Source organism: Amphiprion ocellaris, chromosome 16 (genome assembly GCF_022539595.1).
Source record: "Amphiprion ocellaris isolate individual 3 ecotype Okinawa chromosome 16, ASM2253959v1, whole genome shotgun sequence".
Lineage (NCBI taxonomy): Eukaryota > Metazoa > Chordata > Actinopteri > Pomacentridae > Amphiprion > Amphiprion ocellaris.
In genome coordinates this window covers 9,887,154-9,903,000 of record NC_072781.1, presented here as the reverse complement: position 1 = coordinate 9,903,000, position 15,847 = coordinate 9,887,154, and the positions used below count along the sequence as shown (strand labels likewise).

Sequence of the window (15,847 nt, the reverse complement as noted above, 5' to 3'; positions counted from 1 at the left end):
TTAGTTTGTTAAATGAACATTATTTCATTAAAAGTCGTCATAACTCAAAGGAATTGATGCAAATTTTGCAGAAGTTTTTGAGCACCAATGTTAGTATTTAAAATATATGCTTGTACATCTCAAAATGCTGCAACAGATCCAATGATCTTGTCTTTTTCTTCCTAAAACATACACTTACTAGAAACAAAAGTGTCTGTTTTGCAACTTTTACTATACCTACTGTTGCTGAAAAATATATGACACGTAAAAAACTCTACCTCTGATTCTGTTGTTTAATTTCTGGAACCTAAAACAAACAATATAATAAATAAATCAATGCACAATTCTGCTATTGCCATGAAAAAAATAGCACAGCAAGAATACAACAAAAACTACTGTGTGCACCATTAAAACACTTTGCATGCAAGAGGATTTAAACACATGAATAAACCTTTTTAACGTCCATTCTCATGCTGATATTAAATCTACTTTATAATCTGAGTGGTACTCATAGAACATACGGTAGATGTTGCATGTTCTCAGTGACTGCGCAGTGCACGACTTGCAAGTTTCAACTTAGTAAAAGAGCGACGCACATGTTAAATAAAAGCCACAGCATTTATCTGTGGGAACATCAGTGTGTGGATTTAAGATCTCTGGCAGCAGACAAATTCCCTTACATGCATGTGCAGTGGAACATTTCAAATTGGAAACATGTGTCCAGTATTTAATGGCACAGCAATCATTTTTATGCCATTTGAAGCAGAAAATGCATAACTTCTACACAACAGCTACGCAACAGACTCACTGGAAAAGATCACCTGTCACGTTCCTACTGTATGTTGTTGGCTAAGGCCGTGACTTCAGGTTTAATTCTCATGGTACTGGCAGATGGCAGGCCCAAAGATTAACCCACTGTACTCTAATCTCCTCTCATCTTGTAATGCACAGAGCCTGTCTGTTGTTACACAGACTCCATCAAACATAGATGTAAGGCACAATTAGCACACACTATGGTGCACATGTGGACATGTTGCACAAAGCGAGCAACATTATGAGAGTTCACAAACGGATGATGTTCCTATTTGTTCTCTTCTGTCATAGTGACCGTGACCTTTGTTTTAAAATGTTCAAACCTTCAGATGTGTGTCAGTGCATATATTGTTTGGTACGAGCCTGTCATTGAAGCTTATATGTGTAAGTGTCTTTCAAATGATCTCTGCAGAAAATCATACGGATAAAAGCTCACTGCTCATCTGTAGTCATCTTCTTAGTTTCTAATCCCGTGCCTTCAATCACCGCAGCACATGCTGACCTCTTTGTTCCTGTTGCTGACAGAGCCATTAGGCTGCCCATGGGGAAATTTTAGGGTGATGCTTATCGTTCTTAGCGTATGGCTGCATGTGCGTCACTTGTTTTGGATTATTGTCATTCAAGGCTAAACCTGCATCAAAACAGACTCAGTGGATCCTGAAGTATTTGTACTACCCATCATACACTCACACATATGGGGGATTGACAAAATGGGCAACTTTCAAAAATATATATCAATCCTTAAGGGTTTAGGATCAGCATGAAAAACAGCAAATTGCAAGAAACTAAGGGCAGCAGGTTAAACAGTGTAGACAATAGTAGGTCTGTTCCTCTGTTGTATCAGAAAACAATCATATAGAAAGTGGAAAGCATCTTTCTTTCACGTCAGGGAAGTTCTGCCACAATATAGATGTGTTCAACTGCGTAGGTAAGCAGCTGATTCTTCTCAAAATTAAGTCCAAACATAGGCGTAACTGCTTAAAATTACTGCACCTAATGTATCTAGAGTAGACCACACCTGCAGGAAGCTACCTTCACACCAAGGAGGGAAAATAAAACTTCATAGTATCATATCGTATCTTGATTTAGCTGTCATTTGTTTTCTTTTTGTCTGCCATGCATTCTCAGTTACCCAAAGTAAGAGGTGAAATATGCTGTAGAAATAAAGTTGCCTTATCCTAACTTGCGTGCAAAGAATAGTTGGATTTACATTTTAAAGAAGAAAACAAAGCAGTGTTTAGGGTGTGACATCAAATTCAAGCACTCAAGTGGATGATTTACAACAAAAATCCTTATCATGGGCGAGTCTGTTATAAAAATGCAAATAAGACACTGACGTCATTAAATTCACCAAGAACTAAAAGCTATTGTCCAGCCCAGATAATCTATAACAATCAAAAAATAGCTGGGGCCCTTTAAGATATTATGGCTTAAATTACATGTAATGATTATATGAATAAATCTTTTGGGTTTGCTGTGTATGATTACACTACAAAGCTGACATGAGGAGCACGTTTCTGGCTGCTCATCAAGAGGCGATGTTGACAGAGAGCTGCAAGTAGAATTAGTTTGGCTCTTGTCCTGATCGTGTCTCTGAAACGTGAGGGTCCATAAAAATGTCAAATGAACATGTAGACAACCAAACAGCAGCATCACTAAGACGTGAAGAACATTTTGGATTATGAGATTCTCAAGTACACCAAAAAAAAAACAAAAAACATAAATCTTACATATGCAATCATATATTCATTCGTGACAAACACCAAATTTGTGGTAATTAAACAAAACAATGCCTCAAGCAGTCTGCAGAATGTATTGGTGAATTATCTGGAGAGGTAAAAAACCAAACATAAAAACTCCTTTGTAAACGCTCCACTCTCCTGCTTTGAAGACACACTGACAGGGAAAGTCCGGTATTTACTTGGAAAAATTAGATTTGCCAAAAATAGAAATGGAAACTTTGAATGATTTGCACAGTACTTGTGTCACTACAGGATCACTCGGTCTGTTAGAGCACCTGTTGTCAAGATACCCAATTCAGCTTTCCCATTTTGGATTATTATTGATAATCTCCAGTGTGGTTTGCCAAGGGCAGAGGTTCGCTTTTAGTCCCGGTCCACTCTAAAACTAGGTTACGCCTTTAATCTCTCCATGTAGAGTAGCAGCCTTTCATTTTCATAAACCTCACGGAGTGCTATAGCAGTGAGAACACAGAGTCATGAATCATGCAAAATCCTGAAAGATGTGACACACTACTTCTGCAGGAATCGTCATCGACTCAAATGATCATTAGTAGCTGTCTAGCGAGGAGTTAATTTAGAAATATGTTATTCCAGTATTGTGGGAGCGAATAAGTTTTCTATAAAACTCTAAAGCCTCAGCTGTGTTGTCTCTGGAACCTCGGCTTCAACACATCCAAAAATATAATAACCGGGTCAATTAAACAACTTTTTAGTTCAAACAAATATTGCAGAGGCCATATTTCACTTTAGTTTGGCCATCAGACTCTTTCACCTCAGATCATATATTTAAAAAAGTAATATTTTTGAGAAATTAAGGCCAATAAAGTACATTCTTTGGTCAATTTGACATGGTACTGATGTGTATGATGTTAGAACTCTAACTAAGCCACTGCTCATGTTCTCTACGTTCTTTTATTCTGCTGCCCCCAAGTGGTAAAAAGCTGCTGGTGGACAGCAAATGTGAAAAAAACCTTCAAAACAAAACACTTCTGTCAATATCTTTAATGCACATTTACATGACTAGTAAGCAATTATTTAGAAGCACATTTACATATTTATCTAGAATTGTGGACGGGGTGTGATATCGATTATCGTTACAAGTCCAGTAGCGTTTGCCACAGATGCACACCCACTAATTCTCCAAAATACAACAATTATGATAATATCTGTATACAGAATACAGAGGAAGTGAGTTAAATTTAATTTAATGTGAAATGATTTAAAATTGTGTCACCTTACAGTAACTACACTATTTCTAAACTAAACAGTAGGATATCTGCTCTTTGTAAAATTGCAAACCAACTTTTAAGATTTACTAATTTATATATAATTCAGGTCCCACAGTAGGAACTAAAAATCAGTACACCTTTTATTACTTAGATTAAAATCTTTTTCACTTCATCAGTACTTCGTATGTTTACATGTATTTCTGATAACAGACTCAGTTTTATTCAGCATGGAGGATCCTACATTTCTAAAGAAACTCTTCAGGATTTTTTTCAGCTACTCTTTAACTCTTGTGATTCAAGTCATGTGGCATTTAAATGATACTGCACAGGAGCCTGCTCACTTCTGTTACAAACCATATGCCTTTGAGACCTGTTTCACTGCCAACATTTGTCAATAATAATATAGATAATGTTACCCAGCTCACATCTGGAAGTGTGACAGAAATGTGCCAGTTTGAATTTTATGACATACCTGAAAATTAAGCAGATAAATTGAATTCATTTCTCGTTGTATTTTATACACATGTGCTCTAAGAAAAGCCCTTTCAGAATTGTTGTATCTGATGGGTATGATAAAGAAATTAGACCAAATTACAGAAGTTCCACTATGCTCAAGCTTAGCACAAAAGTGGAGCAAAAACCAATCACACATTTTCAGAATGGTTACTGTTTTTAACCAGCAGAGATTAAACTTCACAGTGTTCATTTAAAGGAGGCCTGTGAGACAGCAACCTAACTGCAACCTCATCTTCATGGAATGACATTGTGTTGACTCATCTTATGCTGCAACACCCAAAGAAAAGATTAGACACACTGCATTTGCTTTGCTTGATTTATTTCTCTCTTGACTGTGATGTGAGGTTTTTGCGGTTTATAATTTTAAAGGGGCACCAGGGCTGCAGCAAGGACCAGTTTAAAGAAAAGCTCTTTTATTTCACTCAGTCATTAATGGGGCTGTTTATGTGATTAATTAATATTGTGTTCTGTGTGTGCTTCTGTTACCAGTAAAACTATTGTATGTTAGAGAATGTTTTATGTGTTTTTACAAAAATGAGCCAAACTTTACAAAGCCACTCTGTACCCTTTAACATGATCAGATCCTAAAAGTTGTCTATTAACACTTTCACATACACCTTAAGAAACTGCAGAGAGAACACTGAGTGAACCCCTCCTAGTGTAATTTGGCAGTTTTTAATTGAAAAGCACTCCCTGTCTAAGTGTACTTTTTGGACTGCTGCAACCAATCATCTAACCACAGTACATCTGAAGGGAGAGCAGACAGAGAATCGTTCTTTTTTAATGATTTAATGATGATTGATGTGACATTTTTAGTCGTTTTAGATGTTTGCAGTATGAAAGCTATTTTGTAAAAGAACACTGATGTCTAGTTGACGTTACTACGGCTGTGGTTAGGGCTGTCGCTTCACAGCTAGAAGGTCCTGAATATGAATGTCCTGGTGGGATGGATCATTTCTGTGTGGAGTCTGCATGCTTTCCTTGCGCGTGAATGACAGACTAGCAACCCGTCCTTCACCCTGAGTCAGCTAGGAAAAACCCCACAGCCTTCAACTGGATGTAGCAGACGGGTAGATGGATCTAAAAAGAAATATTTAGGCTCAAAAAACAAATGAACACCACAGTTTGCATCAGTTTTTCTCAGTTATGACAACTGTTAATGAAATGATGTTTAACCAATGAAGAATAAGGAGTTAAGGGAATTAGTCTTTTCTCTACAATCACTGGCATTTTGAATAAACAATCACTCATAATTGGCAGCATAGGTTTAAGTTTTTTCAACTCAGATTGGACAAAAATAAAGTCAGCACGGCAATTTCATTATTTTACTGCAACTTGAATTTAGTTTTAAATCAATTAAAGCAGAATTGTAGTTTAAGACACACATTATATTAAGTTCGTGTAATTAGTTACAGTATTATGTCAACACAACTCATCAAAACAATGTTTACAACTTAAAAGATTTATCTAAATCAATCAATTGGATTTTAAAAAAAAAATCTCGCAGCCATGCATTTAATTAACTTTCAGTAACAAGTCTCCTGAACTACTTAGTAGAGTGGGCAGTAAAATGATTTATGTTTTATTTGTACTATTTCACCAACTCTGTATTTTGGTTTCTATTTTAATCAAATAATATAAAATGGATAACTCTACAGGGCTTCATTTAATCTATATTTGCTCTATACCAGTCAGTTACATTGGATTACTGTATTGCTTGTAATCTGTTGTCTTGATTTCAATGAGTAAATAGGGTGTGTGTGTTTTTTACAGTATTATTTAAGAGTATGGTTTATGTGTAATCTTGTAAAAACTGATTTTGCCTCATGTCAACATATCTCACATTCGCTTACTTTGATTTCCTTACACCAATAAAAAGTATCAGTGCTATTTAAAGCTCAGCAAGGCCACTAGAATCCAAGAAAAGACTTGAATGAAACGTGACTTTATCAGAAAGGGTTTAAATGGATGGGTGGGAGTGGAGGATTTCCTACAGTGGTTTACTAAAGCTGGAGGAAATCATGGCTAGAACACGCAATTAGAAAAAGATGTTGTCTACAAAGAGGCATGGAGGAGGAAGCATGCCCTCCAACATGAGGCTTCTCTCTCCAAAAATTGCAGCGTTTGGGACCACGTGACCTCGCCAACACAGGATGTCCCACGGAGAGAGAGCAGCGGTGACTCGAAGCGTGGAAACAGTCTGCTCACTGGTGCGGTGGGATCCGGCTCATGAGACAAAAAAAAGTTGGAGAAAAAGTTTGGAAGCGATCATATATGAACAAATAAGAACAAATTTCAGGCGCAATCAGTGCGTATAGAGCATCTATGGAGCGTAAATTCTACAATTAGACCCGTGGCGATGCGTTTGTTTATTTAACCCTGTGTTCAATCAGAGTTAAAACAAACAATCAGACATTTATCTCGCCGGTCTTTCGCTATTGATAATGAATCTACAAGACTACGAGGCTCCGCGCCGCGTCTGCTGAAGGAGAGGAGCCCGCGTCCGAGGATACAATGAAGCAGTGTGTCCTTGTCCGAGACAATGCAGCGAGATGCTACGAGGAGACGATATTTCCCACAAGATCAGGGACGTTTTGCCCGACTGCACAGCGACATCAACTAAAGGTTGGTGACACCGGCTCGACATGATCCCCACATGTTATGTATTTGCATGTTATGCTCTTTTTTTTTCTCGCAAGGAATGACTCCAAGCTTGAAAAAAACACATCATTCAGAGCCTTCGGTGCAGCTTGTTCTGCTGCCGCTGCGCGTAAAAACGCTATAAATATTGAATGATGCCAAAGTCCACTAATTTCTGTGTGATGCGGACGTGTCTTCTAATTTCGTGTAGGTATAAACGATGATCGGGTAAATACGGAGGCTGTGTATGTCGTGTAGACTCCACTAATCAATAATTCCTTCTATTACAAATGTGAGTTTCTCATTGAACAAATTTTCCAGATTTAATTCTGAATATATAGAAGCATCTCATTCCTGCGCACTGGAGATTAATTTAGTATGCAGAAGTATTCATTAGTCTGTATTTAGAATGGTTCAGGGGATGGTGGAAATGATACTGAATTGAAAGCCCCCTCCCCCTAAATGACTGCCGTAGTATTAAATGGAAACCTTTCTCTCTCACACACAGGGAGTAAGTAGTAAATAGTGTTAAATAGAAGGCTATGACATCCAAACTAAAATCAATCAGTCACATGGATATGCAAAGCAGCACCTGCATAAATCACAATGGTTGTCAATACTCATCCATAATACCTAATTGTATACACTAACACCCAGCAGTGTTTCCAGGGAGAATTTAGCTCCCAACATCTCCGTGAGATGCTGCTCCAAGGCTCTGAATGCAGCCATTAATGTAATTTGTAGTGAGATGATGAACAGAGTGATGTGTGTTTCTGCTTGAGCAGATAGTCAGATTTGCCAAACGCTCCAGTGACTCTTGAATATGTAAAAGTGCTCAGCTCCAAGTGCTTCAGCCTGACAGTTTGACGGCTATGGCGTATTAAGCTCAGATAATTGGGTGATATTTACTCACAGAGCACACAGTCATTCCGCAACTACTTGAAAATGGCACCTTTTTTTCACTCTTAATGATATGCTTTGTAGAAATTATTCACTCTCTTGACAGGACCAAATGGAATCTGCATGTCTACATTTCTTTTTCACTAACGTGAAAATGTACAGACAATTTATTCAAAATTAAGAGATTTGTTGCACTGACACAGACTAGCTAACATATGGATTGTCTTCCTAACTGATTTGCCTCATTTCTGAATCCAGGTTACCTGTATATCCACTATACTTCAGGGCAGCATTACACAATACCCACGTCAAACATCAAAATGTTACAGTTCACGATGCACGTTCTGACTTGTTATCTATGGTGATGAATGGCAATGGACCTCTTAAAAATTACAATCAAACATCATTTGACGTTCAACTCGTTGAGGCTTGTGCCTGAAAGTTGACTTTCCTGTGTGGGTGAAAATCTGATTACCATAAATGATACACTCAGTTTTGCAGCACGGGTGCTTTCCAGATGTGCACACCCAACTAACAGTTTCACTTTGATTGATGTGGGTGAGTGTGTGCGAGTTCTGAAGTTCGCTTCAGCATGAGTTGTTGGTGTTGAAGTCACACAGCACTGGAATCAAAATTTGCTCTGCCACCTGACTTTGCAGTTTGCTAAAAAAAAAAAAAAAAAAATAACAACCCTCCTGTTTACATAAATCCTCTGGTTCATGTGTGTTTTTCTGTATTTCAGACCGCAGCAAAATGAGACGCAAAACACAACACAAAGTGGGTGTTGATGTACGAACAGCTGAACATTCCTGAGTTTTCATGTCAGTGCAACTTCCACCGAATGTTGTCTTGATAACAAAAAAACCTCTGTCTAAATTTATGATTGTCTCTCAGATCTAAGAGTAAGAACTAATAGCTACATTTCCTCATGTACCAATGAAAGTGTTTTGTTTGCCACCATTATGAGATTAAGTCTAAAAGATGGCGTTCAGTGACATTTAAGTATCACTATAAATCAGGAGTTACATCTTTTGTGCATACTCTGTTTTACTATCTGCTCTAATAAGTACTTTTCTTGTTGTAGAATGAAACCTTAGCCTCTGCATGCCAGGCTATGACCAACACACTGACTAGACTGTAGACATCCAGTTACAAAGCCAGGACTCAAGAATGAAGATCAAGTATGCAATCGTCTTCATCTGTATCGTGGCCCTGGTCATCATTGAAAAGGAAAGCAACATCCTCTCAAGGTAAGATAAGAGGCTTCAACTAGATTTTGTTGAAGCAAGTGCAGCAACTTGGCATTTTGTGTTGGCCAGGTTATCTACGTTTCATCTGACAAAATACATATTAGAGTATCCGACTGAGTAACATCCACTCAAAAGTTAAAAGACAGAAACTGTTTTGCTCATAAAATTGCTCATGCAAATGTAAGGAAAGTTTGGGGCTTTGTATGTTTTTTGAACTTTCACCCTGAAAAACACACCCAGATTGAGACATTAACAGCTTCACAACTGCAAAGCCAAAATGTGAAATCTTGGTCTCAATGGATCAGAGATACTTCGGAGAAGTCCACTAATCTTGAGATTAGGAAAAACTCCAGCAAAAACTGGCACTTAAACTTCCACCTATTTAAAACTGTAAATTAGGCCTTCACACCCTTTTAGCAATGAAGTTTTAAACATCAATGTTATTGAAACAGTTCTAGAAATACTAAACTACAACTCCACCAAATCTGACTCAACAGAAATTAAGCACAACAATTCCTACATCCATTTTAACAACAGTAGTACCGGAAGACCACTTTAGTAAATGCCTAGCCTCGTCCAGTGGTAGAAAATCTACAGTCTGTCACATTTCTGTCTCTCCATATAAGCTTATATTACTTGCTGAATGAACAATCTTCAGAACAATGATGTTACACCTAACGTGGCATAGTTTGTCTCTACTGTTAGTCTTCTAAAGCCATACGTCTGTATCTAAGAAACACATTAGCCTTTTGACTCCTACTGGAAGACCAGTAGTCTCAGGTGTGAGTGGTCCCCTGTGAGAATTTTAAGCTGTCGTTACCACTAGATAACGGACTTTGCCCCTTAGTTAAAGTCGCCTATAAAAGACAGTTTCTGGTATTTATCAATAATCTTTCGTCTTTAACAGCAAACTGTGCGTTGTGCACCAAGGACAGGAAGCAGCCGGATTGCAAACTTGGAAACCAAGTTAAATTTATCAGAAACACAAAAGATTTATCCAGTCATGGGTTAAAAAATGAAAATATAAATAGATTCATCATCTGCAAAACAGCAACAACAAAAGAGAGGGATGCACATGATCAACTGTCCATGCAATAAAACGGACTACTCATTGAAAGACAGGACAACTCATGCAGCATCAAAAGAGGAGATAAACAGCCAGTATCCAGATGTTTTTCATTCAGTGGTGAATTTTTCTTCATTGGAACTGATCAGCTAAATTTGGAACCAAGAGTCGGTGACATTAACTTTTTAATAAAGCAGAACAAGTTGTTCTAGCTTTACAGTCTTTGAGGCCTACCTTCAGGGGGAATGAATGAAGATATATTCTAGCAGTTATTTAGGTAAGAGGCATTTTCATGACTTTTTCATGCAGATTTTTACATTCTTGAACAGATTTAACTGCGTTCATAGTTTTGAAAACTTTTTGTATCTTTCTTAAAGTTTTGTACTCTATTCCTATTGTTGTGACTGTGAGACTTTTCATTTTATTTTTTTACTTTATTTTTCAAATTTTGGTTTGCTGCATTCTTTGGAAGCTGGCCATCCACTAGCTGTCACTGGATAACTGTTAAGGATTCAGTTATCCTGTCAGCTCAGTATAGACTGTTTTTTTCACACCTTCAGTAAATCACCGTGATGAAGACACTTTGCCAAAATGCATTGGTGAAATAAAGAGTTGTTTTCCACAGTTGTAATTCAGACATACAATAGCTCCTTGTGCAAGTGTCAGATAAATAGAAAATCTCAGATATAAGATTTATCTTGGGTGTTTATACTCTTTCATCTTTTGCTACTTAATATTTTTTAATAAAGTCTTTGTTTCCCTTCAGGGTCTCTGATAAGCTGATCCAGAGGCAGACTCCACAGCAGACCCCACAGACCCCTCTGGATTACAGCAACACAACACAAAAGGGCTCCCTGATGGCACTCAAAATGCTGCTCTCGAAACTCTCTGGTCCAAAAGGGAATTATTCCAATTTCTCAGAGGAGCAAGAGGAGGAAGAACTGGATGATTTAAGCTCGTACAGCTACAGCGGCGGCCGTAAGCACATATTACTGATGGCCACCACTCGAACGGGCTCCTCGTTTGTGGGGGAATTTTTCAACCAGCATGGGGAGAAAATGTTCTACCTGTTCGAGCCCTTGTGGCACGTCGAGCGCATGCTGACCACGACCGCAAAGACAAACAATGGGACAGTGTTGGCGGGACTCTACCGGGATGTGCTCCAGGGGCTTTTCCTGTGTGATTTCTCCTCACTTGAGAAGTTCATCTCTCCCCCACCTCAGGACCACGTCACCCCGGCTCTTTTCCGCAGAGAGTCTAGTTTATCTCTCTGTGAAGAAAACGTATGTTCTCCTGTAATCAAGGATGTTTTTGAGAGGTAATGTATATCTTCTAGACGCTTACTGACATTGATTAGGCTTGTAATGATTTCGACTCTGAAAAAGGAGCTAGAACTAAACCTATACAGCTGCAAAGAGGGAGGAAGAGTTCTGGCACTCAAAGCTTTGAAGATGATATCCCTGTTATTAATCAAGTTAGTTCAGATGTTTTAGAGCTGGGTTGTATGAGATACTTATAAATAGTCAGTGTATTACCTACAGTAGAAGGCACAGTTTTGGAGAGGTAGACGGGAATACTGGCATGAAAGCAAATCAATGTACTGCTCTGGCAACACAAACTAGCTGGACAGCTCAAGGCCTCGTTTTCACTAAACAAACTTTCTGACTGAAGCAGCAGTGAACCAGCAGCTCCCATGTTCTGCAGGGTAACCTTGCAATGTCACAGGAGTCTGGTGGCTTTAAAGAGAGCTATATAACTGTTTGTGTTCCCTCTCAGGTAAAGCAGTGAAAAGATTCAAAATGTAGTGTTCACTTGAGCTGATGTGCATGCTTTTTTTAGCTGGGTCTAAAATGCTATTTTTTGCTGCACCAATCCACAGCAGTGCATTGCTTAACTTCTGTGCTGGTACTCATGTCTGTTTCTAAAACATGGATGTTTGCTGACTGCCACAAACTGCAGCTAATACACTGAATATGTCTAAGTATGTCATACAACCCTGCTTCAAGAGATCAGTCCTAAACCTGTAAGCTTTTATCTCCACAACCTTGTATCTTTGACCTTATTTCAAGTCAGGTATTTACTCACCTTTTGTACTATTGACTTTGCTAAGAGTGTTTCATATCCATAAAGGCATTTTGCATCCTCTCTACTCAAAACACAAACATGATAATTACTTTTGGAGCCTTAAATGCCTGAAATAACCCCTCACACTTTACAACTGTCTGAAATATATTTATCATATACAAACTATATCATCTTGTCTCAGGTATCACTGTAAGACTCGTCGCTGTGGGCCACTCAACTTGACCCTTGCATCTGAATCCTGCCTTTCTAAACAACACCACGCTATCAAAACTGTCCGTGTGCGTCAGCTGGACACACTGCAGCCTTTGGTGGAGGACCCTCGCCTGGACATCAGAGTTATCCAGCTAGTTCGTGATCCAAGAGCGATCTTAGCATCACGCATGGTGGCTTTCTCGACAAAATATCAGACTTGGAAGGCCTGGGCGCAGGACGGTCAGGTGCCTGAAGATGACGAGGAGGTGAAGAGGCTCAAGGTAAACTGTGACCACCTTCGGATGTCTGCAGAGGTGGGGCTGAGTCAGCCTCGCTGGCTGCGGCGTCGCTACATGTTGGTGCGTTATGAGGATATCGCCCGCTACCCCATGCAGAAAGCAGAGGAGATGTACAAGTTCACAGGGATACCGTTTAGTTCCCAGGCTAGGGAGTGGATTCTGAGGAACACCCAGACCACACAGGAAGCCAGCGGGATCTACTCCACCCAGAAAAACTCATCAGAGCAGGCAGAGAAATGGAGATTTAGCATTCCCTTTACACTGGCTCAGGTTGTACAGAGAGTCTGTGGACCCACCATGAAGCTGTTTGGGTACAGATTTGTGGATGATGAAAAAACATTGACCAATAAGTCTATCACTTTGCTTGAAGACAAACTGTTTTATTAGTCAAGAGATCAAAAATTTTGCTGTGAATCTGCAATACACTGCATGCGATGGATCCGAGCCAGGAGAAGCCATTATTGCACAAACCAAAACTCTTAAGCAGGAGTGCCAAGAAAGACACAGCATGTTTTACTGGTGGCAGGAACATTTGGGCCATACAGTCATGTTCACACTCGCCAATGATGTGCCTCATTGTAACAATGAAGAGCCATTTGATAAAGAGAAGTATTTATTTGAAAAACTGTGTTCACTGAGCAGCCTGGTATTGAAGCTTTATGTCATGTTCTGTATTTCATTTAAAATGAAACAGGCATAGATGTGAAGCCTGACTGTAAGAGATTATTATGTTGGATTATATTAGTAGTCGGCTGTGTTTGGATTTTCAGGGATAAGCTGTGATGAAAGTGATGTGTGTATGTTGTGTTTGCGAGCATGTGTTTGAAGGAAAAGTTTTCCTCTTTATTAGTGCATAATAATTAATATTCATATTTTGATAGAGCTGCTTAAGAATATTGAACTGCTAGAGTCGTTTTAGATTAGACCTGATGTGCTTTGATAGGATTTAACAAATCTGACTCAGGTAAAGTGAATATGGAGCTGCATTTTGTGGTGTCTTTATGAGGAGCATTCATACCTTTGAAACAGTTTACTGTGTGAAAGTACAGTTTCATTTTTGGTATTTTGAACCAAATGCCATTTAAAGCAACTCTCTTGTGATGTAATGAATGTGGCACCAGAGTTTAAGGCTAAAAAAGGTCAATTAAAAGGAATATATAATATTTTAGGTTATACAAAATGAGAAATGAGATCACACTGTAAAAGAAATATTACATACTTCAGGTGTGTCTTCAGAATTCAAGTTTTGTTTTTCCTATCAGTTAACCAGTAGCCTCATTCATTGTAATGTATTTCCCAGTATTTTCCCACCTCTAAGTAGCCAGACAGTTTGGCATCATTTTGCAAATCTGCTGCTCCTGTCGGCAGGCAGCTTAAACTGAAGCTGATCTATGTGTCAGACAAGTGTGTTTTTTGGACTCCAGTATAAAACTTTGACGAGAAATTTTTACTCACCTCAAAACTTAAAGTAACAGAATCTCTAGGAATATTAAGACTTGCAAAATCCGCCCTTTAATGTTCTAAGTTGTGTGTTTTGCTGACAGCCAATATATATGTTGTATGTATGCATATAGCTTATACCTTTAGGTGAAACCCAGGTGGTGCTGCATCAACTGTCACTCTTGATGGTATATAAAGGAAACCACTGTGACTCTAGTTCAATGGCAGCATTGTGTTCAGCTTGGCTGAGGCCCGACTGAAACGGCCATGCTGCTCCTGGAAAGGGATATTCGTCAGATGATACATATAGCAGTGGGCTTATACTACCTTCTCTTTAAATGTTTAAATATAGATACATATATAAGGTATTGAGCTGACTCACCACTTAAGCCAAAAGAAATACTGTGAAATACCAACTTTGTAGCGCAAACTAAGGTAAAGTCACAGTAACTAATTTAAGTGATTCAGATTTTCACAGTGGCAATAATCTGTTTGGGAGCAAAGCAGGTTTGCAGTCATTATTCTATAGATGTTATATATTTGACTTGTGCAACTTTCATAGACAACTGATGCTATCGTCAGCTTACATTCATTGTTTTCCTTCTGGAAAAAATATTACATCAGGAAAGCTGTTTTGAAGTTTTAAGTTCAAGTCCAGCTCAGGTTTTACCAAAGCATCTGCCTCTCTCTTTCTGTGTTTTTAATGTTCAAATATAGTCATAACTAGCTATCACTATTTTCAAAATTTTGCTGAATGTGCTGTATTTAGTCACATTTTAGTGAAAATACTGCACGAGCGGTTTGACTTTAGTGATACCTTTTTGCGTTTTGAAAACTTGACGTGACATTGAAGCTGGCTGTAAATGTTATTCTGTGTTGAAATGTACTTTAAAAAGTTCTGAAACACCTTTAAGACCACGGAGGGTGACTGTTTGATACGCGATATTTTAGGTAGAGTATCATATTAAATTGCTAAGTCATTGAACCAGTGGGTTATGGTAACATGTCTTGTCAAAGTGTTGTCTTGTGTGACTTTTTGCCTTTGTTTAATGGCTGTAGTTATGTTAAACCCACATTCTGGTTATTCTTGCAGAGGAAAACAGTGGCTTATATGCAGATTATGCTGATGCAACTGAAAATATATCACAAAGATGTAAATGTTATTTTCTTCTGTTGAAATGATCATTAAATTGATTCCCCTGTTGCGAAAGTGTGCTTTGACGCTATGAATGCATGAATTGAATGAAACTGAATGAACGAATGAATGTATTAATGCTTCTATCAAACATAAATATTCAGAGGTTCAAGGATCCAAAAATAAACTATCAATTGTTTTCCATTTTACTTGTAACATTTTATATCCTTAAGTGTTTGCAAAGCAGTATTAAAATTCCATCAACTGTCCAAGGAAGGAACTGAGCCAGGAAGTTGTAGAGAAAATGCCTTGTTTTTTGGAGAGTTTTCTGCACACAAGCACAGTCTTGTGTTTATGGTATTTATCCTTTTGTGTAATGAGCTAAATATGTGTGAAGTTATCCATAGTTTATTAGTCTGTATGATTTCATTTTATCTTAAATGCAAAGCTTCTTGTAAGCTTAAAACTGCTGGCAACTTGCCGCCGTCTTGCCGCACAGATCGCTACTGAGACAAAAGAGGTGTTGTAAATTCTTTGTACTCCTGGAACTCTGCATTTCTG

The 15,847-nt window shown here is 38.4% G+C and overlaps 1 protein-coding gene across 3 annotated transcripts; it reads left to right on the top strand.

Annotated features, from left to right (window-relative positions):
- Positions 1 to 6,354: 6,354 nt before the first annotated feature.
- chst3a (carbohydrate (chondroitin 6) sulfotransferase 3a) lies at positions 6,355 to 15,495 on the top strand. 3 transcript variants are annotated; one of them, XM_035940848.2, is made up of 5 exons: positions 6,355 to 6,904; positions 8,562 to 8,596; positions 8,904 to 9,069; positions 10,902 to 11,453; positions 12,402 to 15,495. In XM_035940848.2, the coding sequence occupies exons 3-5, from the start codon at positions 8,990 to 8,992 to the stop codon at positions 13,096 to 13,098; spliced, it is 1,329 nt and encodes a 442-aa protein (XP_035796741.1). In that variant the 5' UTR covers positions 6,355 to 6,904; positions 8,562 to 8,596; positions 8,904 to 8,989; the 3' UTR covers positions 13,099 to 15,495. The 3 variants fall into 3 exon arrangements, with proteins under 3 accessions (XP_035796741.1, XP_023149725.1, XP_023149726.1); XM_023293957.3 differs by having other exon boundaries at positions 6,356 to 6,904; positions 8,562 to 8,640; XM_023293958.3 differs by lacking the exon at positions 8,562 to 8,596 and having other exon boundaries at positions 6,357 to 6,904.
- Positions 15,496 to 15,847: the final 352 nt, after the last annotated feature.

Coding starts and splice junctions, on each gene's coding strand:
- chst3a (XM_035940848.2), top strand. CDS start 8,990: ATGAAGATCAAGTATGCAATCGTCTTCATCTGTATCGTGGCCCTGGTC. Junction 9,070..10,901: donor GAAAGCAACATCCTCTCAAG/GTAAGATAAGAG, acceptor GTTTCCCTTCAG/GGTCTCTGATAAGCTGATCC. Junction 11,454..12,401: donor ATCAAGGATGTTTTTGAGAG/GTAATGTATATC, acceptor ATCTTGTCTCAG/GTATCACTGTAAGACTCGTC.